Source organism: Morone saxatilis, unplaced genomic scaffold (genome assembly GCF_004916995.1).
Source record: "Morone saxatilis isolate NCDOM2014 unplaced genomic scaffold, NCSU_SB_2.0 Contig1, whole genome shotgun sequence".
In the NCBI taxonomy this organism is placed as follows: domain Eukaryota; kingdom Metazoa; phylum Chordata; class Actinopteri; family Moronidae; genus Morone; species Morone saxatilis.
In genome coordinates, this window is record NW_023339651.1 from 11,690,872 (window position 1) to 11,718,619 (window position 27,748).

The window sequence follows — 27,748 nt, forward strand, 5'->3', positions numbered from 1 at the left end:
TATATATAACACTCGAAATTTAAGTGCGGCTGATTTGACCATGGAGATCGGAGTAACGGCTGGCTTGACCGCAGTTATCATATCACAGTCATTATCTCGAGATCACAAATTAATTGTATCGTTATCTCGGGAAAACAAGTTTCGTTATCTCGAGATCTTGAGAAAATTAACTTGTTATCATGAGAAAACGGAGGAAATAAAATGTATGAATGCATGACCCTTTACGGCTTCTGTAAAGAAGTGTCTTATGTCCACTTTTCTTTTTTTAGACATTCGTCGCCAAGTTCTTGCTCATGGTGGTACTGTTTGGTCTCTGCTAATTGTTAAAAGGAGTTCGCGTCTGAGACCTCGGTCATTGAAAAGTGTCCTGGTACCTATCTTTGATGAATTGGCGCGTACTACAATAATTGATTGATTTAATATGCTGTTTCTCGCACTTATATAATGCTGAGAATGTAACAGCTATCTATATAATTTTATTTTAAATGTAGGTTCGAATTATAGCTTACTGTTCTTAATACCTTTATTTTGAAAACCGGAAGTGAATACGTTGTTTCTCCGCAATTACCATAATGCTGAGAATATAACACTTATATATATATATATATATATATATATATATATATATAACACTCGAAATTGTGTGGCTGATTTGACCACGGAGATCGGAGTAACGGCTGGATTGACCGCAGTTAATGAGCCTAGAGGCAGACACACAGGAAGCACAACTGACTGTACTTAACCTAAGGTTTCTCATGAGCACCAGATACTTTCTGGTTCTCACGAGAAAAGTATCTGGTGAGCACGAGATACTTTTCATTTTTATTTTTTTTCCCCATGTCCCTTTAGGGGCTCCGTAGTTTTCCAACCCTTTACAAATATGTAAGCAAACTGTTATCAGACCTGCCTCAGAACATGAAACCTAAGTGATTTATTTATAGCCAACAGTTTTACTGGTGCAGTGATGACACAAAAATACCCAAGCAATCCCTTTAAAACTATGTAAAAGAAGAAAACTTTGTTTGCGTCTCTCCCACAGATCCAAGTCCAGACTTACTTCAGGAGGTTCAGATTCCTGTCATTGGACAAAAGCAGTGCAGTTGCAACTACGTCCCAGTATCAGACGCAAACATCACTGATGAAATGATATGTGCGGGGCAAGAGAACAAAGGAGCATGCCAGGTTAAACTAATTGTTCTTTGTTATACATGCTTCTTGACCAATACCAGCACCATAATGTAAACTTTTATATTTTTGCTATTGAAATGTTATTGTCAGTGATAATATGCCAGGCTAGGCTAGGTAAGGCTACTCCAGTCTTATCTTGTGCATGTTAGCAGCAGTACTATTTACCTATTTGTGTTTTGTCTCTGCTTTTTCAGGGGGACTCAGGTGGACCATTGCAATGCAAACAAGGGGGAGTGTGGATCCAGGCTGGCATTACCAGTTTTGGAATACCTTGTGCCCTGGCTGGTTTCCCTGAGGTCTATGCCCGAGTGTCTCAGTTCCAGAATTGGATCATGGATCAAGTGGTAGGGGCCAGTGTTGGCTTTGTGAAGTTCACCTCCAATGGCGTGGACCAGGACAGCAGCTTTGTGTGTCGCAGTGCAGACAATGTAACCTCTGTAGCCACAGCACTAACCGTTGAGTTTGGGTTTGTTGTCATCTCAGTGACAGTTTTTAACCTTTTTCTTTAAGGAACCCCTTATCTATCATTGAGTATTTGATTTAATATACAATGCATAGGAATAATAGTGCAGAATAACTGATAAACTGAACAATTAACACTTCATTATTAACCCAAATAATTAACGCAAAAACTGCAGGAAGTTTGTATAAAATTAGCAATTTTGAGCAGATTATTTCCTTTGAATATTGCATCAGGGATGAGTTTTCCTCATATTTTTAGAAATGTTTAATACAATCTTCCTGCTGTATGTATAGTTTTCTTTTTTCCCTTTTTGGTTGGTTTAGCAGCATATTAAATGCTGAAATATAGGCCTAAAAGCTGAAGGCCTGAAGCTTTGGCGACCGCTAAGTAGGGTTCGGGACCCCCGGGTGTGCTCTATAGCACAGATTTGCACTAACAACGTCTCTACTTCTTCTATTGTGTTGTGCTATGTCTGTCTTTTGAATCATTTTTAATGTATACAATTATTGCATAATTGTAGCTGAGTTTGTATGATCAAAGTTTTTGCATTGCACTTAATTCTTTCCATCCCACAAACTTAATTTAACACATAGCCGACATCTTCTACCAGCCATTTTTATAGACAATGGTATGGAGAGCAATCATGTTATCAGTTGACCTGCAATGCACTTCAGTGCACAAAAATAAAATGTGGTTTGTTTTGCTTTATTAGTCACAATGTGTTGAAATAAAAGACTGATGATTAGTGTGGTATTTGTAGTATTACTGATAGGTAAAATGACTTGTAATTATGTACAATGGTGAAAAAATATTAAGATTTCAGCATATAAAGAGCATTTAAATAGTCGTCTTACCCACCACAGAGCTTGGTCCAGTTCTGAGTGTTAAATTATGGATAAGTGAATGTGTAATCAGCTTTTTAATGTTGGAGCCGGCCCTTATGGTCACTATTTTAAGACGTGGCATGGTTCAAACCGTAATTATGCGTCATATTTATGTGGTTTTACCATTATATCTCGTGTTATTAAATGATTTGCCAGGTCTTGAAGATGTAAGTAAGCCTCCACATCCTGACAAACTAAGCCAATGACAGGTAATGTGCAAGGTTAGGTTCACAAGCTGTATGATTTTCTTGGAATGTTACAGAATTATATATATTACAATACTGTGAAGTGTTTAATTTACCACCATTGGATGGATAGGCAAAGAACTAATGTAACTAATATCAAGTGTGACTGATTCTGCAGCCTGTGGACTGAAAAGGGGAGAGCTTGGTATTGTGTGTTGGTCTGGAGAGTTTGCAGGTGTGTGTGGGGCTGCATTGTTTGTGGTTGGTTAGGGCTGCGGGTGACAATGAAAACAGAAAATATAGGCTGTTGGCAGGTTCTTGTCTTATGAGGGGAAGTCTGCTGCCTCATATAGTAAGCCTGGGCTGGGGCTATATAGGTCAGTACACATTTTAACTTGTCTGCACACTTGTTTTGTGTATGTGGTACTGTGTGAGTAAGTAAGTAAAGCTTTATCTATAAAGCACCTTTTAAAACACACAATAACAAAGTCTTTCACAAACAAACAAATAAATATTAACACACACAGACATACACAAGTATATGTACATATACACAAACATACACAATCACAATATACATGCAAAGGGAACATATAAATACTAACATATGAAATAATAAAACAAAAAGAAAAGAATAAGGTTAAAAAGAGAGACAACAAAGATAAGTAAAAAAACAAAATTAGAAGATGATTCCACAATGTTAATGGGGCTAAAACAGCAAAGGCACGGTCACAGCAAAGGAGTGGAATGAGGAACAAGGAGATCTAAAATGTAACTGTGGGCAAGTTCATTAAGTGCCTTTTATGTAACCAGGAAGATCTGTAAACGATTTAAGGAACTTTAACTGAAGCACATGTAGAGGGAAATACAGTAATCTAGACTAGAAAAAGAAGGTGTGAATTAATAGTTTGAGATCTCTGAAAGACAAGAAGCATCTTGCCACAACACACTGTGTGTATTGTGATGGGTTTTGCATCTCCAGAAGATTGTAGTGATTTGCGCTGAGGTGTGTTGTGCATTTCAGTAGTGTGGCCAGTTTTGAGGTCCCCAAATGGTTTAACTCTCCTACATTCTAAGGTCTCTGACAATCTTCCCACACAGCTTCTGGTAGCCTATTGGCCGTCTTAGGCACAAGCATAAATGTAATACAATACTACAAAACATTTAGTTCAAGTCAGTTTAGAAAACCAGTGATTATCTAATCATAATTAGGTTTTTTTTTTAGCTTAGAGGCAATATCATTATAATTAAAAACAAGGAAATGTATGCATTGGTTGATTGTGAATATGGCTCAATGAGTATGACACCATGTAGACCGCAATACCACTATAGTGCTCAAGCATTGCTTAAATGATTGGCAAATACATAAGTAAGAGACTGAGCATATGAGCAGATACACATAGCAGAGATATAAACAGAAGTAGCAGAACAATTTGTTGTCATGGCAGCAGGTGAGTGCTTTATAATAATTAAGTATCACGTTGACAAGCAGACGTTTAGTATTGGCATTGTTAGCATGCTCATAGTTAGCATGCTCATGGTTGGCATATTACCTAGGCCCCCAGTATGTGCTGGTTATACATCGTAAGTCCCGCCCAGCTGTCAATCCTGATGTGATTATAGCTATAGGTAGTTATACTAAAACCAGACTTGTCAGAAAAATTAACACTTTTGAAATACTTGGACATGAAAAAATATGTATCATCTTTGGAAAAACATTTTTTGACGTGTGCTTTGATTTTTTGAGTTAGGCCCATGTCCCATCTGCTAACATGGAGGCAGCGGTCTTTATGACTTATACTGCAGTCACCAACCAGGGGGCGGTCGAGATGTTTTGGCGTCACTTTTGGAGAGGTGTCATGTCATCCATCTTCATTTATGTCGATTATGTTGGTTAAAATGTGTGCTCTATCATTAGTTAGCTAATTTAGCTTACGAACTAGGGTTGGACAAGATGCAGTTAACAGCTATTTCAATCTGGACAATCGCTGCTAGCACAGTTTAACAAAGCAACTCAGGGCAATTGTTTTATTACAGTTTCAAAAACATCTTACTGTAATGTTAGGTGTAATTTTAAAGCTGAGAATGATGCTAATTTCCACCCCTACTTTATTTATAAATGGAACAGCTATCATTAAAATTTTCAAGATGTACCTTGTTTGTTTTAATTTTAACATTCATTACAAAAAAGTACTGATCCCTTATTTATTTTCGTATCTTTCTTTTGCTTGTAATGTTATGCCACAGTAATATTAGACTACAGTGGCCACAGCTTCTTACACTTGCAAGTGACCTTAATGAATTAAACATATAAGAAAGAAGAAATAACTCTAGACTCGAAAAGGAAGCAAAGCCACGTGTTAAGGTAAATACTTTATTCAATGGTACCAGTATAAATCATATACTGGATTTGGTGGAATCAGACCAAGGAAAAAAGTTTTGTAAAAACATTGTGGGAATCTTCACTTGAGAAAGGGTGTTAAAAAATAAAAGGTAAGGGAATGGAGGCAGAACATTTTTTCAGGATCTCCTGGCTGCATCAACAACTCAAGGGAAAGTGTTTTTCCCATCTTTCTCTTGTGCTTTCTTCCAAGATGCTGTAAAAGTGCTGTTAGGTGGTGCCTTTTCCATGGTGACGTAATAATGTTGGGAAGAAGGTGGAAAGGGAATCGGTGAGTGTCCATGCTTAATAAGCGTGGTTAGCCACAAACAGTGACTCTCCACCGGCAGCGCTGCTTCCAGCAGAAACATATTTGCCCTGGCAGGCCAGGTTGTTAGCCTGTAAGAGGCAGAAAGGACAGTGTTATTGAATGCACAATACATTACTGATGTTTGATGCTTGCAATCCATATCGTTCTCTAACACTCTACTGCTGCATCTTTGTGATAACACATCACTACATACTGATGTATTTTCACTTTAGTATATTAACATTGTTTTTATGATCACACGTACCAGAGCTCTCTTGATGAACTCTTCCTGGCATGCCTTTCCATTCTCCTTCTTGCCACCCCAGGCTTTGAGGGCAGAGGCCTGCAGGGCACGACCGTATGAGAAGGTCAGGGCCCAGGGCCTGTGCAGAGGGCACTGGTTCATGGCGTTCAGGTTCACGGAGGCCTCCTCCTCACTCTGGCCACCAGACAGGAAGGTAATGCCTTTACAGGAAGGGTATGAGAGTTTAGTGATTCACGTCTTCAGACATTTAAGTGAATGTCATGCAGACAGTTCAATCAAGAATTCAGTGTTTATGGAAATAAGTCTCCAAAGTTTGCAAATATATGTGCATCCAGCTCACCAGGGACTGCAGGGGGCACAGTGCGGCGCAGGGCAGTAACAGTTGACATGGCGATCTCCTGGTTGCTGTACTTGTGTGAGCAGGAGTGTCCGGCGGTAACCATGTTAGGCTTGAGCAGGGTGCCCTCCAGGTAGACATGGTGGTCGGACAGGGCCTTGTAGACGGCAGCCAGGACCTTCTCAGTAACGTACTGGCAGCGCTTCAGGTCATGGTCACCATCAGGGAGAATCTCAGGCTCGACGATGGGGACAATGCCGTGCTGAGGAAAGTAGAGACAAATGGAGTTAAAGTCACTTTGCATGACAAGTATCAAAAGCAAGGTGATAGTTAAGAGGTGAGAAATATGAACCGCAGTGGGGACATACTGTCTATGTTATGTATGTATTAGTCTCTTATTGTTTTACTGATTCAAAAACTGGGTCCAGATTTGAAAAGATTTTATGTGATGGTTTTGTAATTTAAGACACAACAGACTTTATAAATCTACACTTTATGAGTCTAGCCCAATCTCAGAGAGTGTTTAGATCAGAGGTTATCTCTCAACTTGCAGTAGAAATACATAACACTACCACTAATAATTTCTTTATTGAGAAAACATAAAATTCCATGATGAATTGGCATTGTTATCTGTAATATACTGAAATGGCCATGCCATCCAGTGCAGAAACATGGTATAAATAACTTATTCCAGGGACCATCCAAAACCTGTCAAGACTCCACACTGACATGAACATCAGTCTGCTGCATCTTACCATCTGGCAGATGCTGGCATAGCGGGCCAGGACATTGGCGTTCTCAATGATGGCTAGTCTTGAGGGAGTGGTGGGGGTGATCTTCAGCACACAGCGCCACTTAGCAAAGTCAGCACCATCCTTCTTGTACTGGGCGCAGCGCTCATACAGTCCATCAAGACCTGTGAAAGAGTGAGAAGACCCATTGGATAAGTTGGACAAAGTTATAAGAAGATGTTGTTGACACATTGCTCAATTTGTGTCTACATCTGTTCTTCACTCACCCTGGGTGGTTGTCTCGCCGTTGGTTCCGGCCAGGGGGACAACACCTTTGTCGACCTTGATGCCCACCACCATGCCTCTGTCTTTGAGGTACTGGGTGAAGGGCTTGCCATCATCGGTCTTCTGGTACATGGTCTCATGGAAGAGGATGACTCCACCAATGCAAGGTTTGATGCGGTCATCAGCGGTGAAGAGGAGCTGGCGGTACAGTCTCCTGTTCTCCTCAGTGTTCTCAGCATTGATGCTCTGGAAGCGTTTGGCCACGCTGCCTAGAAGTTGTGGAGACATAAGATAGCTGAAAACTAGATCCATTTGTGGACAAGCACTGGTGTGCTTGTGTGAGTATTTGAAGACGTTTACAGAGAATTTCCAGCTTAGTTGGCATATACACTTGCCAGCTCTGTTGTGTGTTTTATAGACAGTTTATTGATAGTTTAATGAGTCAGTATAATACACCTTTCCTTTTTTAATTTTTTACCGGTAGATTCATCTGCGGCGAGGATTCCCTTGCCGGTAGCGACGATCTTATGAGCAATATCACTGAGCTCCTTCTTCTGCTCAGGAGTGAGGAAGGGGTATGCGTGAGGCATCCTGACTCTAGTCAGGCAGACGAGAAGGACAAAAAATAAGAACATAAGTTAAAATTTGGTTGGTTGACGGGGAAGACACAGGCCCATAGTTTTGCAGAAGCATGAGGGGAAAAGTTCAACTAAACCCTTGTGCTTGCGGTTTTTCTATTGAATGCATGGGAAACTAGCTGATGAAAGAGAGACATTTGGTTAACTGTGTGAAGGAAGTGGTGAAATAAGAACCCGACTCTCAGGTGGTTCTCTATCTTCTGTCAGTCATGTTGTGTCTCGACTGTGTGACTGCAGTTGTTGCAGCTATAACTGCTCCAGTACCATATGGCACTTTATGTGCTGGCGTTACACACTATTCCCCAGGCACAATATGCAGTGGCACAGAGGATCCAGTGTCAGAGAGCCCTCCACCCTCCTGTGCCCACACCCCCTCACGCATCTAACCACCCTTGAAAAAACATGACAAGCATGTGGATGACCTATTCCATTTCCTAGCCTCTTATCCCTGACCTTTCCCTTCCCCTTCACTGCCCCCTTCCCTCTCCATTCCTCCTCCTTGCTCTTCTACCCCACACGTCCTGTACACCCCTCCTTCATCCCCCCTGTCTGTGCCTCCACTATCAATAGGCTGAACTAAATATAAACAGTGTATTACAGCAAGGCGGTGAAACCTCTGTGGTTCAGCAAATATACATTACATAAAAGAGAAGTGCGTAACTTCACAATCCACTGTCTTATAAGTCACGCACTCTACAGGAAGATTACTAAACAGACAGCCTGGACACATTTAGACAGTTTAAAATAGGAGCTTGCTCAAACCACTGAGTCACTACTGACTGCTCAGACACAATGGAGCGGAAACTTTGCATTAGATAAAAGACTATGGTAGGAACACCCAGTGATGCACTGTGGACAGATGAGCTATACTACTTAGTAATGGCAGTTAGGGTTGTGTGTAACAACACTTAACTTTGTGTGAAAATATATGAATGTAATGCTGAGGGTAAATTGCCATGCATAGTGTAAACTAGAGTGCAAGTTGAGCAAATGTAATTCATTAGTGAATAGTAAAAACACTACCGTATTTCAGTCTGTTTTAATGTTTTAGAGGTAAGAGTGGGTGAAATGTGACACTCAAAACCACAAATGTGTTTCAGTAAAAAGAAAGGTCATGCACCTCATGCTTTATATGAACAAAATATTCAACAGGTAGCACAAAAAGCCAGTAAAAGTAATGCATTTATCTCAGAGTTGTCAATCATGCTTTCTGTTTCTTTTACCTTTGAGGTTAAGAGGAGAGCTGAGAGAAGAGAGAGGGAGGGAGAAGATCCTGCTTTCGTCTGCGACACCCCTTCAGCCCGCTAGCCCTTGTATTTATCCTCCCATTGTGACCCCTCACATTTCAGCTGTCCAGCTATAAAAAGAACAGGACGCAACCAGAGATGGCCCGTGACATTCAGAGAGACTGGGACTGGAGTAACATGATGGTGAGTGGCCAATGAAAGGGCAAAGAGTGTTTCGGTGAATGGCAGAGAAAGCAACATAGTGCAGGACTGTTAGGGTGGGAGGTATGGGTGGAAAACAATCAGAAATGTGCTATGAAGGTATTGTACAAATAGGTTGGCAGATGGGTAGAAAATATTATGCAGAAATATTTAATAAAGAAATTAGCCTCATTTCGATGTCCCTACATCCTCCTTAAACAAAATAGTGCGTCTTCCAATCATATCTCTGCACCCTGTACATCCTAGTTTATGGCAATTTTATGACTGTATGATACGATGACTTGCAGTTAGCCTAAAATTTGCTGCCTCTACTGAGCAGAGCATCTCATCACTTAGAGGTCATTCGAAAGGGTATGTGGAGGAAGATAACTTTAATGTATATGCAGTATGTAGTAATAGCACACACACGCACAGGCTTAGAGAGCATGTGACAACATTACTAACCTGCCCTTAGAAATCTAATCCAGACACAGCAACACAGTGCAGTGATCCTTGACTTTTTCATGACCTTTCTCGATCGCCTTTGCTCGGCAGGAAAAGGGTCAACTGGTGAGCCAGGTTGCACATGCACATAGTCAAGTTACAACACTTTATATCTGTTTAATTTTCTCACTCAGATAGGTCACACACTTAAAGGGATGTGACATTTTGCACCGTGGAAATGGCCAGAGAGCTGGCAAAAAAAGCATTAACTTTGTCAGTAGCAGTGAGCAGCAGCAGAATAAGTGGGTCACTTCCTGAACATCGGTTCTGGACTGATTAAGTGAACATGCAGAGTTGTGACAAGGACATAAAATTTGCAGGGTGAATGAAATAGAAATGTCTCATACAGTGAGAGAGCCATGAGCTTTTTATAAAGCAGGGCGCTCTTACTATTCATATGTAAATATACAAAATCTAGATTTTCCCTCAGTTTATTTTCCTTAGACCCTCCAAGGTATGTTAATTCAACTTAGAGTGCGTGTCTCTTGTGCCACACTACCAACATTTTTGGATGAGATGGGATGAGACAATGCAGAGGAAGTTAGACAAAAAGGAGAAATGGACCTTTTTATTTATAGGGGTTTTTTTTTAAACTAGAAGTCTGGGCATGGTGAAGTAGCTAATAGTCAACAAATCAGACAGTCCATTATATAAAATGTAACTTCCTCTCTCAGGAACAGCAGGATTGTTAGAAAAAAGGAACCATGTTAATATCTCAAGAAAATGAAAAAATACATTTGCATGGGCCATTCCCTTAATATATGTTACAGCTGAATGCCCTATAAACCCATATTTTCATCAGCATTGGTGTGTAAGAAACACTTCCTTTTTTAGGTATTCAGCACCACTCCTACCAATGAGATCTGTGGCTAAGGGTAAGGTTTTATTTAATCATTATTTGTTAGCCTTACATCAGTATCCACTACATCTGGGTACTAGCTTCTAAATTATTTTTTATCAGAAGTGTTTGAGTATGAATCTTGGGGAAATGAGGGCGTAAGTCATTGGATCAAAATTAAACAATATCTAGTGACAACATACATCACAGTATGCTCAGATAAAACAGAAAGTGTACCAATGTTATAACCCCTCCTACAAAAGAGTTCCTCAAACTAGCTGCCTTGGCTTTTAGTCATCTTATGATTTCTGCATTTTGCTTTCGACATCTCCCTCCTTCACAGTTTCAGTCGTAGAGATTGTTAACACGGTGCGAGAAAGCACAAAAGTTTTACATGAGCTCAGTGAATACATCCTTCCTAGTATTTTCCATGGGAGCATCACAATGAACTGGTTAATCACAACTACAGTATTCTTGTCAGGTAAGACAAATTTATACCTCCTGATTTTGTCTTCCATTGTCTCGATATTTGTGACAGCAATGAAAATATCCTGTCATTTCATTAAATGATTAAAAACTGTAATAACAGTACTTAGAAAAACAGTTAAGATGAACAATTCAGCATTTGTATTTAATTTTCTCTGAACCTACCTAAAAATAATTTGACCAACACAATCTTTGTTTTAATTGTAGAAACTGACCACTGAGTTATGGTCAATTAGTACTTTGATTTAGTGACCTATTTATTTAGTTTGTAACAAATAGGTCACACCTGCAAGAGTCTGGCAAATAATTACGGGAAAACAGTATAACATATCAAAAAACAATTAATTTACAATTTAGTCAGGGTCGGACAAATATGTTACCAAATTTGGTGAAAATTGGAGGAGGAACGTGCTACAAAAATGGGTGTGGTCTGTCCCAACTAACAAATAATGATTAAATAAAATCTTACCCTTAGCCACAGATCTCATTGGTAGGAGTGGTGCTGAATACCTAAAAAAGGAAGTGTTTTTTACACACCAATGCTGATGAAAATATGGGTTTATAGGGCATTCAGCTGTAACATATATTAAGGGAATGGCCCATGCAAATGTATTTTTTCATTTTCTTGAGATATTAACATGGTTCCTTTTTTCTAACAATCCTGCTGTTCCTGAGAGAGGAAGTTACATTTTATATAATGGACTGTAGGGCTGCAGGGGGGACCTAGAGGCATTGTACACTCTAGACAAGCTGACATTACTCGGCCCCTGAAAGTTAACATGATCGTTTTGCTAAACCCACACAACTTGTGAGACTAAGAGAGATACACAACACAGCACAGCCTTATCAGATAGTATGGGGCAGACTTCCTGTTAAATCTTATGCAACTGGTGGTTTAGTTTAGTTAAGTATATTAAGTGACTTACAGAAATGGTTGACATTACAAAACTGGCTACTGTAATCTAACAGAGGCTGTACTGGTGACAAGAAATAGCAGAACCTGAGGGTGTTGTTATCTTCGAATTAATTTTTATTTTTCCAGAGAAACAATAACAAACATGAGACATGATGTCATTGTGGAACACTTTGAAATACACATGATATGAAGCTCCATTAATATCCATCAGATGTGTTAGACCAGATCTATTAGAGGAAGTTAATTATTTTTAATAACACATTATCTAATCACACCACACTACCAAACGCACTAATCTACACTCTTTTGGCCATTTTTAGACAACTCCATGTTGTGGCCAAAAAAGGAAAATAGGAAGGCTTCATTTGTGCGACAACAATCAGTTTCAGGAAAAGCAAATATAGAAGGTAGAACTACATGTTGCCATGTAGAGTAGTATACTGTATCTTTACATTTAAGTTAGTCTCAGTATTTCCTAGATAAAACAGTATTATTTCTGCTATTAAAGAATGCAGGAAATATTACAGAGAATCAGAATCAAAAGTGAACACAAAGACAGATACTTACTAAAAATTTCATCTTGAACATGTTAATTAAAATAAATAATTGTTTAGGGCCACTTTGTTGAGAATAAGAAAATGTCTGACTTTGGCGCTCCCTAGTGGCATTATCACACCAGTTCACACCACTGTACCATACGAGTGCACTGAAACCAACACATACCTGATACATTTTAAATTTACATAAAGTGGCTTTAAATCTGAACAAATACATGGTTCTTTCTTCTTTCTTTCCTCAGTGTTAAAAGCTGGACTTTGTTTTAATATCGATCCTGTGGCTTGGCAGTCGTTAACTAATAATGCTGCAGGTTTTGGATACCAGGTGGTGCAGAGACAATCAGAGTAAGTCAAAACATGGATGTTGTGGAACATCTACAATAGAAAGTTTCAGTTTCAATGTATTTGAAGCTGTTATCAGAGTTTCAGGAGCAGGATCACACCTCAGTTATCACTCTTCAGGGATTTTCATAAATACCCTGCTAACCCTCTCTTCCCCTAACACTACAGTGTTCTACGCCCCTCCCCACACCCCTTTTCCATCTCTTATTTCTGACTCTCCAAAAGGGCCCTAGGGGCCGCTCGGGTGCCCCACTCTGCAACGACATCCCAGAAACAGATTCAAGCATAATACATACTCTTAGTTCCGTGAATAAATCATTGAAATGTATCTTGTTGATGGTGTGGTCCTTGATAGTGAATGAGGAATCAAGCTTGTAGTGTTTTTATATAAACAATGTGGGATTAATTTCAGACACACAGGCTCTTTCACATGTTTGTCTGGTTTCATATCCTCAGCTTGCTGGTCAGTGCTCCTCTTGCACCATATTCACAGAATGGAAGGGGGCAGATCTATAAGTGCACCACCACATCCTGCGACCAACTAGCTATTTCACGTAAGCAGCTTCTCATTTCTAAATGCTTCATATATACTATTAAACTAAACTGAAATCATAAATGCAATTTTTCTTATCATCATCATCATTTCTTTTTTTATTACCTTACAAGCATTAGGGGTTGGTTACCGAGTCCTAAGAGGAGTTTTTCCTGAATCCACCTGATTAATATGGTTTCAAGTTATTTCAAGGAAAGATACTAAGATAGCTTTAAAAGGTATTTCTTGTAAGAATCAGCCTTCATGACACGTTAACTTGCCAATAGGAGAAAAATACTATTCTACAATTTTGGTTTACCATATGTTAGGACTCAATAATGGACAAAACGACAAGTTAGAATGGAAATATTTAGTATTTAGTGCTGTTTAAAATTTAATCAAAGGCATATACATATGATCAAGGCTATGAGACACTGCTGTATAGTTTGGGAACAGTGAATATGAACTGGCTAATGCTGCTATAGTTAGTTAGTTAGATAGTTATCAGATCACAAGGGGAAGTATTTTATCAGTGGTTCCTGTGGTTTTTAGTTGTCACTGAGACTGTTGTTACTATCACAAAGTGTCTCAAATGACTGCTTTAATGTAACTGATGAACATTTTCAATCCAGTGCCAGGTTTTGCCGTCAACATGTCCCTTGGTTTGACCATGACAATTGATCCAACCACACAAAATACTATGGTGAGCTGGTAAACTGCAAAGATTCACAGTACATTGTTAATATCAATGCAGAGGTCAGAGAAATCCACTTTTCTTTCTACCAGCGAAATAATTTTTCTCACTGCTTCAAATTGTATCAATGCACAGAAAAGACAGAAACATATCTATTAATCAGGATTTAACTTTGTTTTTGTTCAGGCATGCGGTCCAACCATCCCAAAGGACTGCAAAAGTATCACCATGTACAGCGGTCTGTGCTTTCAGATAGACCGTTTGAATAGAGTTGGACCTCCTGTACCTTCATCTCTTGATGGTAAATATGTTGAGTATTTCATTATCCCGAAGGCAGAGTTAAAAACATAACAATAATAAAGTAAGTGGTGGAAGAGGTATACATCCATCCATGTGAAATAGAATGAAATGTACTCACTACCATGACTCAGAGATGCTATAAGCATGCATTATGTCTCACCCTGTGTTGCTGTTGTGGCTGTGTTACTTTTCATTGCTACTGCGGCAAAATTAATTGCCCATCAGGGACAAATAAAGGGTCTTGAACCATTGAACTCTTGATATTGATTCATCTTTTCTTTCTGACAGAGTGTCGGTCCGAAGCAGACATTGCATTTCTGTTGGATGGCTCAGGCAGTGTAAGTAGAGAAGATTTTGGGAAAATGAAGGATTTCGTGAAAAATCTGGTCAACTCATTCCAGGGAAAAGATACAAAGGTAGGATTGTGTTCACGCCTGCCAGTTAAACCATAGAATGACTCAGATAATTGAAAATGGACAAAACCTGCATTTTTGTAGCAATATTTATTTTAAAGAAATGCTCCCTTTCACAAACATAATTAATATTTCTGATTGACTAAAAAAAACAGCTAAATCTAGTATCTTACTCAAGATCCAGTGTGTAGGATTTGGAGATAAATTGAATTTAATATGCATAACTGTGTATGTTATTATTAGTGTATATCACCTGAGAATAATATGTTTTGGGTTTTTTTCCACCTTAGAATGAGCCTTATGTACAGAACCCGCCATGTTTCTACAGTAGCCACTGGCTGCACACACACACTCTGTGCCACACTGACTCTAGATAGTGTTTTTTGCACATTTTGCAGCCACTGTAGATTCTCCTTCACGTTTGGAAAGGGAGGGCAAAATGAGGGAGTCGCAATCTGCAACTACACTGCTAGATGCCACTAAAAGCTACACACTGCACCATTAATTCTCCCTACTGCGTAAATGACTAATCTTTACTGGACAATTTGACTGTTACGAATGAATGCATATTTACATTTTTTTCCTTTCTTTTTGCAGTTTGCCATTACCCAGTTTTCCTCTCAACCCCATGTCCATTATTACTTTAATACATTTGATATTCATAATTGGCGAAATCAAATTGATAGAATAAGCCAGTTAATGGGAGCAACTTTCACAGCTCGTGCCATCAAACATGTTGTGTAAGTGCTATTATGATGCTAATGTCATTAATAACATTAACATTACCTCATGCTGATTTTATGTACAGACAGGAAATGAACAATATGGTTTTCTTAGATTTAACTTGTGATATGATACCTAGCACCTATCTATTTTGAGTAGGCATGCCAAATTCAGTGCTCGACCCTATCATTGCTTGAGTCAGGTTGGGCCGTTTCCACTGATTCAAGTCTGCCTAACTCATATGTGTTAGACACAAAAAGATTACAAAATGACAGTGGTGAAGTGCGTAATCCTGACTAGCAATAGATGGAAACGGGCAGCCTTTTATAATTGGCAAATTTGTTGGATACAACCAATAATACCACTATCGCTATCCTTATCTTTAAATTGACATTTGTGTTTATAAATCCTGCAAAACCTACCTTACCTATTTGATTGTAACACAATGTATATATTTACAGAGTCATTTAAAATCAGTTACATAACATTATACAGAAAGAACAATGTTTAACAAGTACGGTACTCACAGTACTAAAAGTGCACCTCAATCTCTCACTGTGGTATTTATTGGTTCATCTGGAAAACTTTAAATTGGAGTCCTTTATTCTCTGGAGGAGCAATAAGACAGACATTGAATGCCATTGCTCATGGTTTATATCCATGCAGAGGCTTTTCGTTTTACTTTTGACTATGTCTTTTTGTTTATTTTTTGTAACGATAAAAGACATCACATTTTGTTAACACAGCAAATTGTACTAAAAGAATATGTATTGAAAGCAGATCTTTCTTTTGCAGCAATAACGTCTTCAACCCAAATGCAGGTTCCAGGTCAAATGTGAAGAAGGTGTTGATAGTCATTACAGATGGAGAATCTAATGACCGAAACGAGTTGAACAATGCAGCAAATTCAGCTCAAGGCAAAAACATTGTTCGGTTTGCTATTGGGGTAAGTTGTATCCATATATTTTTAATTTAATTACTCCCCCCCTTCTCTCTCTCTCTCTCTCTCTCTCTTTATGGATAGATAGATTGATAGACTGATTGAATGATTGATTTGAATTGTATATAATGGACAATAGCTTGACTGTAAAGTCAGATGGCTGTGAAGATTACTCTATATGCACAAAGCCCTCTTTTTAAATCCATATTATTTTGTGTGAAGGTTTTTGCAAAAATAGTAATGTTTTGTACATGGAGAACAAAACACTGTACAATTGTTTAACCAGACTGACAAGTGAAATGAGCAACAGTGGGCGGCTACAACAGTATTTTAAAAGTAGAGAAATTAAACATCAATATGACAGGTGGTTCCCTTTTTTACAGTATGTATTCAGTATATTTACAAGTATGTATGTATTTTTAAAAATGTAAAATGTTTGCAGTAGCTGTCTAAACTGTTGCATATTAAATAATCAGTTGGAAAGTCAGTAACTGGAATCAACATTTTACATTCAAATATTCAACCAATCCCTAGGTGGGGGGTGCATTTTCTAACAGCGAAGCAAAAAGGGAACTGCAAACCATTGCGTCTAATCCTCCAGCAAGCCATGTGTTTCAAGTGGAGAACTTTGATGCACTTGAACAAATAAGGCAGAATTTGCAGGACAAAATCTTCTCAATTGAAGGTACAGATGTAAACTCACCATAACAGCCTAAAATCATGTTTGCATTTTCAGTTTGAATTACCGTGAATATATAAGTAAAAAAAGAGTAAACAATGAATAGTTTCATGTTGTTTATTACAGTCTTATTTAAAGCATCCACTGTATAAAAGTATTTTTGGAACTGTGGAATTCAACTTACATGCAGACCAGTATCAAGGAAATTCTTATTATGTTGCTGTTACAGGATCTCAAACAGGTGGAGAGTCACTGAAAATGGAAATGTCTCAACAAGGATTCAGTGCAGCTTATGTGCCTGGGGTAATTAAAACCAGCAGAAATTCACTGGACAATGCAGTTGTAAAGACAAACACACATTGTGGCTAACAAGCACAAACAGTTACACACTTATATAGAATCTTCTTAAAATTTCTGTATAATTTGCAGGGATTTCTGATGGCTATTGTTGGCGCCAACCAATGGAAGGGAGGCTACCTGCAATACACAAGCGATGGCTCGAAGACCAGCTCTTTTGAGCCTGTAAATATGGAGCCTGACAGTTATCTGGGTATGAATATGAAAGTAATAAACTAACACATATAGATGTCATCATGTAAATGTGCAGCGTTACAGCAGTCTGTCCTGGATGAACCATCGTTCTTTCATTGTCTATCATGGGCGAACTTCAACCAGTAAGATCCGTCAGCAGAGGAGCAAAAACATATTTTCCACACAGGACGTTGATTGGTCCGAACCACTGTGGTTTGTTTATTGTAGTTTTGTGTTTTCCATTAGTTTTTTGATATTATAATTATATATATATATATTAAAATATATAATATTATAATAATTATATTATATTTTATAATAATATAATATTATAATAATTATAATATTCTTCTATAATATTAAATCATATTAAATAATTTAATTATAATATTATAATTTTATTAATATTTATTAATGTTATATTATTATTATAATTATAATATTATAATTATACAATATTATTATATTATAAAAGATTATGGCCAAGTGTTTAAAAAAGACATAAAGGAAAACGTAACATATAATCATAAAATACTAGAATTCGATGACATAACGTCTTCCAAAAATCTATTCTATGAATGAGAAATATTTTGAGCTACAGTCGAATTTCTAAATGACCACTATAAATTTCAATAATACTGGTCAAACATGACTTAAACATAATCAAATAATATTCATTAATTTACTAAATTTATTAAGATATGATTATTATTAATTTAATAAATACTATACCTAATTGTACAATAATTCCAGATCTTATAACCAGACCAAATATGACCAGACCCAAGGTTTATAAAGAGAACATAAGGCAAAACAACACTTTGACTCTCTTCTCCAAAACCTTAGCCAACTTTCTATTCTCTTTTTCTTCTCTTTTTCTTCTTCATGGTGTTTCGGGTCTGTCCCTCAGTCGGGTCCCCCTAGTGGGCCTGGCGAATTCCGTTGTGTGGAGGAGAATTTGCACCGTTTCTCTCTTGCAGTTGTTTTGTTTTTGTGTTTTTGAAATTTGCAACATTTTCTTTTGCATTTGTTTGTGGGTTTGTAAGTCTGCTTCGTTTTCTGTGATTGCAGCATTTTCTGTTGCTTTGTTTAACCAAAAAGAAACAAATACCATACCCACCATTGAGCCTGTTGGTAGATCTCATTTACTAATTTACTTTACATTTACATTAACATATGGGTCTGACTCTTGAATTTTAGGTTACTCCATGGCAGTTGCTAAAACGAACGGAGAACCGTTGATAATTGTTGGTGCTCCAAGATATCAACACAGAGGAATTGTGATGACCGTTTACAGAAACAGCTTGCGCCAAAAAATTGATCCCCATGAATGGCAGGTATGTGTTTACAATTAAGATGAATAAACGGTCCTGAAAGACAACATGAAGCATATATATTTTCTTGATAATTTACACAATATTTTCTTAATAAAAACGTTTTTTTTCTTCTTTGATGTAATTATTTGTATTGATTATTTGGTGCTTACACAGTTTCAGAGCGGTGAATATTTTGGTGCAGAGGTTTGTGCCATGGATGTAGATCTTGACACCAACACTGACCTGGTCCTCATATCTGCCCCTATGTACGTGGACAGTGATAGAGAGGGAAGAGTTTACGTTTGTGGCTTAACGTTAACTAATTTGGTAAAGGACCTTTTTTATCCAGTGTCATTAAATTAATCTATTTAATGACTGTGCAAACATTGACTCTCATCCTTATATTTATAACAGAATGTCGACTGTCACTTAGATTCTCCATCAATACTGAGAGGGGATGCATCCGACAAAGGAAGGTTTGGGTCTTCTCTTGCTGTACTTCCTGATCTAAACACAGATGGTTTCAATGATCTGGCCGTTGGAGCACCTCTGGAAAATGATGGTCAAGGCAGCATCTACATATTCCACGGCGAAGGAGGAAGAAGAATGAGTCTTGCTTACTCACAGGTGAGTGAGAAAAATAAGCAACAAAACAAAAAACAGATCCGGTATGTATGGCTTCATGTTTGTCAATGTTATTTAATATAAAACATTCAATTTTATGAATAAAATATTTCCATTTACATAGAGAATTGCAGGCTCTGAAGTCAAGTCAGGACTGAAGTTCTTCGGTATGTCGATCAGTAAGGCATCCTTTGACCATAGTAGGGACGGCCTACCTGACTTAGCGGTGGGTTCAAAGGGCACAGTTGTCTTACTCAGGTAAGTCCAAGATGCTCCTAACATACATATTACGTTCAAGTCTAATTCTACCATGAGGTATAACTATGTGTGCAGACCAAGAACTGTTCAATAAAGATTAGCTTTTCTATTGGATCACTGTTCATAAAGGGGTTTTCACTTATATTTTCCTGCTTTGTCCATTTACAGATCAAAGCCTATAGTAATGGTGAAAGCTCTGGTGTCATTCAACCCGAACCAAATCCCTACTCAAATCACAGACTGCACAACACCATTACAGAACAACGCTCAAATCTGCTTTGAAATGACCAGACACTCTACAGTAATAGAAGGTTCCTGATTTTCCTTTGTTCTTAAATATTTGTATGTCTTTACACTGATAACCTCTTAATACAACGCTATTTAATCTATTCCAGCTAAAGCAAAGATTAACTATACGTTAACGCTGGATGCCACTCGCAAGGCTCCAAACAACCGTGCGTACATCAGTGAGAAACAACGAGTGATGACTGGATCAATTGATCTTGATCTTCAACAGCAACAATGTGTTAGTGTGAAATTCTTTGTTGAGGTGAGTTTTTAGACATACACAGCAGAAATTTGGGTGTAACATCATATAAAACATGAGAAGAACCTTCTTAAACCCACCTAAATTTAAGGAGGAAACCCCAATGTCTCTTATTCTGAGAAATCCCATGTTTGTGTTAAAGAGTTCCAGTCCTCACAACCTTGACAAACAGTATCTCACAGTAGTGCCCTATTCTTGCAGGCTTGCCCGGAAGATGCTCTCAATTCACTTTACAATGAACTCAGATTCACCTTTGACGGTTTGCCTTCAACCAACAATCTCAGGCCAAGTCTTGCCCTGCAGGCTCAGACAACATCCATTCATCCTGTAAGTAATCTTGACTCTCATTTATTGGTCAGTCTAAATATTAACTGAACAATAAAGCCTATATAAATAAAGTCTTTGTGAACAAAAAACGCTTCACTTTTGCCACTGCTTTTTGTGAGTGGTTGCACATAATTGCCAATTTCACATTAGCTACTGTATGGAGCTCTGCAGTGCTATGAAATTGTATTCATTTGTGAGAGTAGGCAGTCAAACGTGTCTTTGTCAGATGTTTGCTGTTACTTAACCCCTCCGTAACCCTTCATACTCTCGTTCACAGTTAGGGTTTGAAATCAACTGCGGTGAAGACAGCAAATGTGTAGACAACCTGAAACTGGATTTCAACTTTACTAAGTGAGTTACAAAAGTGAAGCCTAACTTGGGTGTGTGGTCACATAGTCAAAGTGCAAAGAGTTTGCACACTCTAATTGATCAGTATGCTCTTATATTTCTATTCTTTCGGTGTTTTGATTCAGTACAGTTGAGTAAGAGTCTGATATTTCACGTATGCCTTTGTCAGTGCGAAATATTATAGTATCTGGCGTATAAAGTATTTGTGTACTGTACTTTTTTTATGACATTATTTTTTATTTTAACAAAAAAAAACTTTACAAACAGGCATTATCATTGTTAAACAGACGTAACAATAATTCCAAGCAATAAACATTAACAAGGAGAACATATATATATATATATCATATAATATAAGTCAAATAAACTTTAACAGGTTTAAATTAATATAAAGCAATATTTCAAGGGAGTCTTAAAGGTCCAATGTGTAACACTGAGGAGGATGTCTTGGTAGAAATATAAAAGGCCTATAATATTCAAAGGTATGTTTTCATTAGTGTACATTCACCTGAAAATAAAAATAAGGAGTACTATCTTCATCTTCTACACTCTGACATGTAGATTGGGTCTGCTATGTTGTTTTGGGATTTTTTTGGAGCCACTATAGTTTCTTTTTTTTAAGCTGGTTGAGTCAAGAGGTTTCAATGGGTTGCCGTCTGCAATCTCTTTCTGCTGGATGCCACGTCCTTGAAAGCACTCCTCTTTTCAGTTTTCTTAAGTATTGACATTTGTGTAAACATTGCAAACATCAGCATGTTTGCACGCAGAGCGGGTCGTCCACTAATCAGACGTTGATGGTTCGATACCCGGCTCCTCCTACCACATGTTGAAGTGTCCTTGAGCAAGATACTGAACCCCAAATTGCAAATTACCTTTGCCATCGAGGCACTGTATGAACATTTGTGAATGTACATTTACCATAAAGTGAAAGCATTGCTAGGCTTTAAGTCTTTCTCCTTCCTTATAATTTGTCAGATCGTTAGAGGTTAAAGTGGGCATTGATGAACTGTTGAATGTCACCGTCTCAGTGGAGAACACAGAAGAAAACTCCTACAACAGCCACGTCATCCTCACATATCCAGCTGGAATCTCCTTTAGGAAGTTTGCAAGTCTAAAGGTAAAGCATCGGGATCAAGTCTGTTTCATCTCTGGTCAACTGCTTTCTCATGTAATGATGTGTGCTTTTGTTTTCTGTTTTTTTATATATATTTTAATAAAAGGGAAGAATTGAGTGCAACTCCTTGGACAGTGAAGATGGCTCATCACGAGGAAAGACAGACTGCACTGTTGACAAGCCTATTTTCAAGAGCAATTCTAAGGTTTGTTCTTTGTACAGAAGGATCTGTTCTCACTGCTGCAGAGACAGTCCTGCAAAAAGAGCAGGTAATCTGATTTTTCTCCTTACTTTCACTTCAGGCTTCCTTTATTGTCTCCTATGGGATTGAGACCAATAGTCAACTTGACGAGAGGATTTTTGTCACTGCAAATGCTACCAGGTACTGGTCAGCTGTCCGCCTATAAGTGCGGAAATAAACAAGTATATACAGTATGTGTTCAATTTTCCTGTTGTGCAAATAATTTCACCTCTCTCTTAGCGGGAATCAGGAGCACTCTGTATCAAGCCAACTCTACAAAATGAAATGGATTGATGTGAAGTACAGCATTTTCGTTACAACTGAAAGGTTTGTGTTCTATATAAAGCAAAACTAAAACAGTAATAATTTGAAGTTGCCAATTTATTACCTAATATTTATGAAATATTTAATGTGTCTGTTCAGTTCCCTCAGCTACACCAATTTCACTTATGGAAAGAATGATTTGCAGAAACCAGTTCAACAATCAATTGTGGTAAAATATCATATCATAAGTCCAATAAAAGTTAATTAACTTGATTCAGACTTTACTTCAATGCTCAGTTAGTCTATTTAATACCAGACATCCTTGTCTTTTCCTACTTTTTTTTTAGGTTACAAATGATATCAGAGCACTGAATTTGACTGTGGTGATCAAGGTGCCAGTAAAGCTTGGTGACAAAGACATCTGGGTGGATTCAAGCAGTTTGCAGGTAACATGTGGGGACTTGTAGTTACTGTGTCCAAAAACGTCTCCAGTGTTTATTTAACTACAGCCTCAAGCATGGATGGATGGATGCGATTATATGAGCACAGCATCTTGTTCTCTGTGAAACTGACATGAATCTGCCCTATTTCAGTTTCCAGACTGCCAAGTAGGCAAAGATGAAGAACCTCGTGTCATGGATTTTGTTGCTGAGATACAGAAAAAAAAGTTAGTGGTAGGTATGCCTCTACCATCTACATACATTATGGTATTTAGTGTTCATACTTGTTACAAGCACTTTAAAAGAAATGTTTATGTGACACTGCATTACTTATTGCTGCAAACTCATTGTCTTTTGTAACTTTTTTTTGTTTGTCTTTTTTGTAACTGGTATATTTTCATTCTACTGGAGTTTGCAGGCACAATAACAGTTTCCTCTGCTTTTTGCCATTTAATCACCAACAGGATTGCTCTGTAGCCAGGTGCAGAGTGTTCAAGTGCACCAGGTTCATGGGAAGACTGGAGCAAAAAACTTACAAAATCTCAGCTAACCTTAGTTCTGGATGGATAGAGCAGGTAATTCATGTGCATGTATAATAGTCAACACAGTGATTGATGAGATTACATTTTATGCACATTTTAAGTGCAGCATTTGGAAGTATTTTGACTATATCTAAAATATCAGAAATAATTATCGAAATTAGAAAAGACTTAAAGATCAAATCAATAGCCTCATCACACCCCCCATTTTCCCTCAAACAGATTGGACTTAAATCCGCCAAATTCATCCTGACCAGCACAGCCAGTCTGGAGTACGACAGAAAACGGTTCATCTTCTATTCAACAGGGTCCAGTAACGAACCTCCTGTTCGCAAGGTGATTACACATTATTTTAACTTATTTTTGTGTTTTAAAAAAGAATGAATTTGATCCAGATTTTGTCATTTCATCTCTCAGATTGAGGCAGAGGTAGAAGTGTATCCTGAACACGACTTCACCAAAGAGATTGTCGGAGGATCCCTGGGAGGGTTGGCTCTACTGGCTTTACTCACTGCTGGCCTGTATAAGGTGAGACACTGTTCAGCTTTATGGAGGCATTTTACATTTTCAACTATTTGACAGTTATTTTCTCATCTGGTTTGGTTATTTTTTTTTTATTATGCATGTTTTTATACTTTGGTTTGTGTACTTTTAGGCTGGATTTTTCAAGAGTAAATACAAGGAGATGATCAATGAAGCAGGTAAAGGGGCTGATGGAGTCGAATCCACACCAGATGCACAAGCATAAAATCAGCTGATGTCCTACAGACCCATTTTCCAGATCCAGAACATTCATACTATTAGTCTGCTGATTGTAGCTGACTGCAAAACAACAGAACTGGTCCAACATCTACAGTGGTGCTGTTATCTCTAATTAGTTCATCCATATCTCTCAGAGTTGAAGAAATCTGAACTGGAAACGATTTAACATCCTGCCATTTAGAGGAATGTACTTAATTTGTATCCATTCCATCAAATTTACTCCCTTGCTCACTTGTTCACTGTTTCCTATGATAGAGGTTCCTAATTTGGGGGTTGGGACCCCAACAAGGGGTCACAAAATGACTTGAAGGTGTCACAAATTAGGAAGTAATAGTAGGTGCATAGTTTAGCCTCTTCAGTCCCCTAAATATTATTTAAAAAGTATGAGGAGGGGAAATCGAATTAACGCTCAGATGTGCACCCCATAAAAAAGTGCTCACAATCAGAACCACTGTCCTATGTTATGCTGACTTAATAATTTATTTCATAGTGAGCAGTAAATTGAGCATAAATTTCACTCAAAATGTGGACACTCAAATAAAATGGTCATGGAAAATATAGTGCTTTATATATAGAGAGGGAGTTTTCAAGAGGCCATTTTCTTTCTACAGTGAAACATTTCTGCATTTAAATGTCTGCAAACTGTGTATATTCATTTAGACCATTTGTTATATTGTGAAAAAAAGTTTATATACATAAATATATATATCAGCTATATTCAGGTTGTCGTCACATATTGTACTGTAAAACTGCTGAATTATAATGTATGTATGCTTGGGATGCTCACTTGCTAAAAACATATTTGATTCAACTTTTATTGACAATGTGAATTGCTTGCTTAAATGGTAAAATGTGCAATATCGGCATTCTGAATTTACATAGAGACAATAAAAAGAGATTTTATGCTTCATCAATATTTATTATATATATTTGATTAAATTTCATTTTACTTGTCTTAACAATTTACGAAGATTTAACTTCATACATAACTCATTATCACATCTTTATGTATGAAGACAACAGAGGTATAATGGAATACAGAATAAATGACATAAAGGTTGCCTTCATTTAACTGGATTCAGCAGAACACATTTTAAAAAAGACATTTCCCTGTACAATAAATTTCTAGAAAAACAGTAAAATACATTTTGTTATAAAAATATAAAGTTTGTTGAAAGTGCTGCATGAAGCAACGTTTTAACAGTTTGACCTGAGTAGCTTAGTGCATTTACAGAATGTAAATGTGGGCTTGAGAAGTGTGTTCAAAGTTGTCAGTTAATTTGACCTTTAAGTGCAATAATTATAACATTATCAAAAAAGAAACATTGAGGTAATGGACATAGCGAAAAAGAAGGAAAAAGAAATTGCAAAACTTGGTGCATTTCCAGCTGCAGCAGCTTCAGGAGTCGGCATGTCGCCAACTATCTCCTTCAAGAAAGACCCGAACCTTGAAGTTTTGGCAAAGACCTGAATGTCAGCGCGGACTGATTTACTTCCACTCATTACAACGGCCACCTGGAACCAAGATGACTCGGACTTGCATAGCAGAGGGCCGCCTTGATCCCCCTGCAAATATAAAAACACATGATTCATCATCACTGAGGTCCTGATACTCCCAATCTGAAAATGTCTGCCCTGATGACCAGACAGACAGATTTTAGAAACACTGATGGACAGAAAAACTTAATTTTACCTGTCGAAGATCCATGGAATAAGTGCAAATGTTCTCCAAATCAGAAGCGTTTTCACAACTTGCCACTTGAGTTTCAATGTCTCGAAGATGTGAGCCAGCTTTATCAGTGCCTTGGAAAATCACATTTCCTCTCTTCAATACACATGTTTGTGAATTACCGATCTACTTAAGATCTACTGAAATACACTTAGTGTCAAACACAAAAAGTTGATAAACCCATACCTCTGCTCTTGCTTCCCTTCTCCCAGCCGGCCACCCAGCATCTAGTTCCAATAGGGAATGATCTGGCATTGCTGATGTCCATGCACACAGGCTGAATATAATCTCTGTAGATGACTGGTTTATTCAGCTGCAGCAGGGCAATGTTGGAATCTGTGTTTTTGCTCACTGTAATGTTCACAAGGCCCAGAGACATCTCAAATTCTTCAGAACCGTTCACCATTCGCTGGCCGAGAAACACACTCCACTCACGGAAGTCTGGTTTGGGGCTGTCGGGAGGAAAAAGAACAGCATATTTCATTATCCATTTCTGAATGTCTTTATTGAATAATGAGCAAAACGTGCTTTTATACTTACGTCGAGAAGCACTGGCCAGATGTGAGGATAAAGTTGGCAGATATGAGGGTTCCTCCACAAGTGTAGACTCCATTTTTGTGGAGACTAACCATCCAGGGCCAACTTCCTTCAGGTACAACACCACTGTCACCTACAACACGACTGTTCATTGGAGCTTTGCCACAAATTGACCCTAAATGAGAACATTTGATTAATTAAAAGAAGCAGAAATGAATTACAATGATCACAATCCAAAAACAGTGCAAAAGTACACTTAAAGGTTTACTCACTTGCAGGACTGGTTACACTTTGGGTAGTAGAAGTTAGTCTTGTTGTTGGTCTTGTTGTTGGGCTAGGTGGTAGACCAGGACAGGTGTAGCTGCTGTCACCATCCAGCCCACTGATGAACTGACAAAGCCCTGGCTTATCAGAGTGATTGGGATCTATCCAGCTCGGTTTACACGACACGAGTCACGCGCAGCATCGGGAGCACACCAACCACACACCACAACAACATTACTCAACCAGACGGAGCGCACGCTTCGCTTCGGCTCACCCAACTCTGCCCTCCAGTCCGCCCTTCTACGACATGGAAGGAACACCGTCAGGCATTCAAAACAACACCTAAGACACTGACCCGAGAAGACTAAATAAAATGAACAAAGCCACCTACCACAGTCCTTGCCTCCTGCAGGGGAACCACAGCACAGACATGTTGCTGTACCGTGCCGACTCATGAGACAGTTACCACTTCTTCCGAGAACTGAACCCAAACTCTAAGATCAGAATGGCGAATCACACTAGGAGCGACAAGAAAGAGACAATTCACACATCCACCTTGCTCTCATAGACACACAGAATCATATGACAGCAGCAACCATCCTCCTCGATACAGCCATGACCCCAGCATCAGTACCATTGTTAACACACTGGTCACCTGCTGCCAACACCACCAGCTTGATATGCCTGTGAAATTGACTGTGAGAGACGGAGCAAGCAAGGTGTCGTCGTTGGTGTGAAACTTGTCATAGTTATGCAGAAGATTCGGGCTACTATTCTGACACTTCGTTGATTTTAGGCCCTGCAGTCGAACGGCCGAGTAAGAAACTGGGGCCATCCAGACGACTGTACGGAAGGAAAATAAAATGCACATTTAAAAAGATGTGACAGGA

The 27,748-nt window shown here is 38.3% G+C and overlaps 4 protein-coding genes across 7 annotated transcripts in view; 2 read left to right on the plus strand and 2 right to left on the minus strand.

Moving 5' to 3' along the window:
- Nucleotides 1-2,491, plus strand: part of zgc:123217 (uncharacterized protein LOC641414 homolog) — a gene marked incomplete in the record, with an annotated part of 15,682 nt that extends 13,191 nt beyond the window's left edge. Inside the window, 2 exon segments of the mRNA XM_035658167.1 lie at nucleotides 1,040-1,182; nucleotides 1,383-2,491. Of these exon segments, the coding sequence (XP_035514060.1) occupies nucleotides 1,040-1,182; nucleotides 1,383-1,697 (458 nt within the window).
- A 2,583-nt stretch (nucleotides 2,492-5,074) lies between these two features.
- aldoab (aldolase a, fructose-bisphosphate, b) lies at nucleotides 5,075-9,035 on the minus strand. Its single transcript, XM_035671025.1, has 7 exons — nucleotides 8,890-9,035; nucleotides 7,507-7,625; nucleotides 7,031-7,297; nucleotides 6,768-6,928; nucleotides 6,016-6,274; nucleotides 5,676-5,875; nucleotides 5,075-5,499 (listed from the first exon to the last, which is right to left on the minus strand). Exons 2-7 carry the CDS (start codon nucleotides 7,616-7,618, stop codon nucleotides 5,407-5,409), a joined length of 1,092 nt encoding a protein of 363 aa, XP_035526918.1. The 5' UTR covers nucleotides 7,619-7,625; nucleotides 8,890-9,035; the 3' UTR covers nucleotides 5,075-5,406.
- Nucleotides 9,036-9,037: 2 nt separating this feature from the next.
- On the plus strand, nucleotides 9,038-25,244 carry LOC118334895 (integrin alpha-X-like). 4 transcript variants are annotated; one of them, XM_035670995.1, is made up of 30 exons: nucleotides 9,038-9,096; nucleotides 12,637-12,739; nucleotides 13,193-13,290; nucleotides 13,901-13,971; nucleotides 14,149-14,263; nucleotides 14,551-14,678; nucleotides 15,273-15,415; nucleotides 16,194-16,344; nucleotides 16,873-17,023; nucleotides 17,247-17,320; nucleotides 17,447-17,567; nucleotides 18,749-18,885; nucleotides 19,039-19,191; nucleotides 19,279-19,491; nucleotides 19,613-19,746; nucleotides 19,915-20,057; nucleotides 20,142-20,296; nucleotides 20,495-20,620; nucleotides 20,898-20,971; nucleotides 21,944-22,085; nucleotides 22,189-22,287; nucleotides 22,385-22,464; nucleotides 22,564-22,650; nucleotides 22,747-22,816; nucleotides 22,935-23,033; nucleotides 23,181-23,261; nucleotides 23,492-23,602; nucleotides 23,789-23,902; nucleotides 23,984-24,094; nucleotides 24,222-25,244. In XM_035670995.1, exons 4-30 carry the CDS (start codon nucleotides 13,921-13,923, stop codon nucleotides 24,312-24,314), a joined length of 3,156 nt encoding a protein of 1,051 aa, XP_035526888.1. In that variant the 5' UTR covers nucleotides 9,038-9,096; nucleotides 12,637-12,739; nucleotides 13,193-13,290; nucleotides 13,901-13,920; the 3' UTR covers nucleotides 24,315-25,244. The 4 variants fall into 4 exon arrangements, with proteins under 4 accessions (XP_035526888.1, XP_035526898.1, XP_035526880.1 ...); XM_035670987.1 differs by lacking the exon at nucleotides 9,038-9,096 and adding an exon at nucleotides 10,731-10,916; XM_035671005.1 differs by lacking the exon at nucleotides 12,637-12,739 and having other exon boundaries at nucleotides 9,079-9,096.
- A 360-nt stretch (nucleotides 25,245-25,604) lies between these two features.
- The window catches only part of LOC118330513 (transmembrane protease serine 9-like), a 24,745-nt gene continuing 22,601 nt past the window's right edge, over nucleotides 25,605-27,748 (minus strand). Inside the window, exons 7-11 of the mRNA XM_035665082.1 lie at nucleotides 26,867-27,019; nucleotides 26,598-26,769; nucleotides 26,244-26,509; nucleotides 26,022-26,131; nucleotides 25,605-25,894 (exon numbers count right to left, since the gene is read on the minus strand). Of these exons, the coding sequence (XP_035520975.1) occupies nucleotides 25,640-25,894; nucleotides 26,022-26,131; nucleotides 26,244-26,509; nucleotides 26,598-26,769; nucleotides 26,867-27,019 (956 nt within the window). The 3' untranslated portion in view covers nucleotides 25,605-25,639. The remainder of the gene's footprint in view (nucleotides 25,895-26,021; nucleotides 26,132-26,243; nucleotides 26,510-26,597; nucleotides 26,770-26,866; nucleotides 27,020-27,748) is intronic.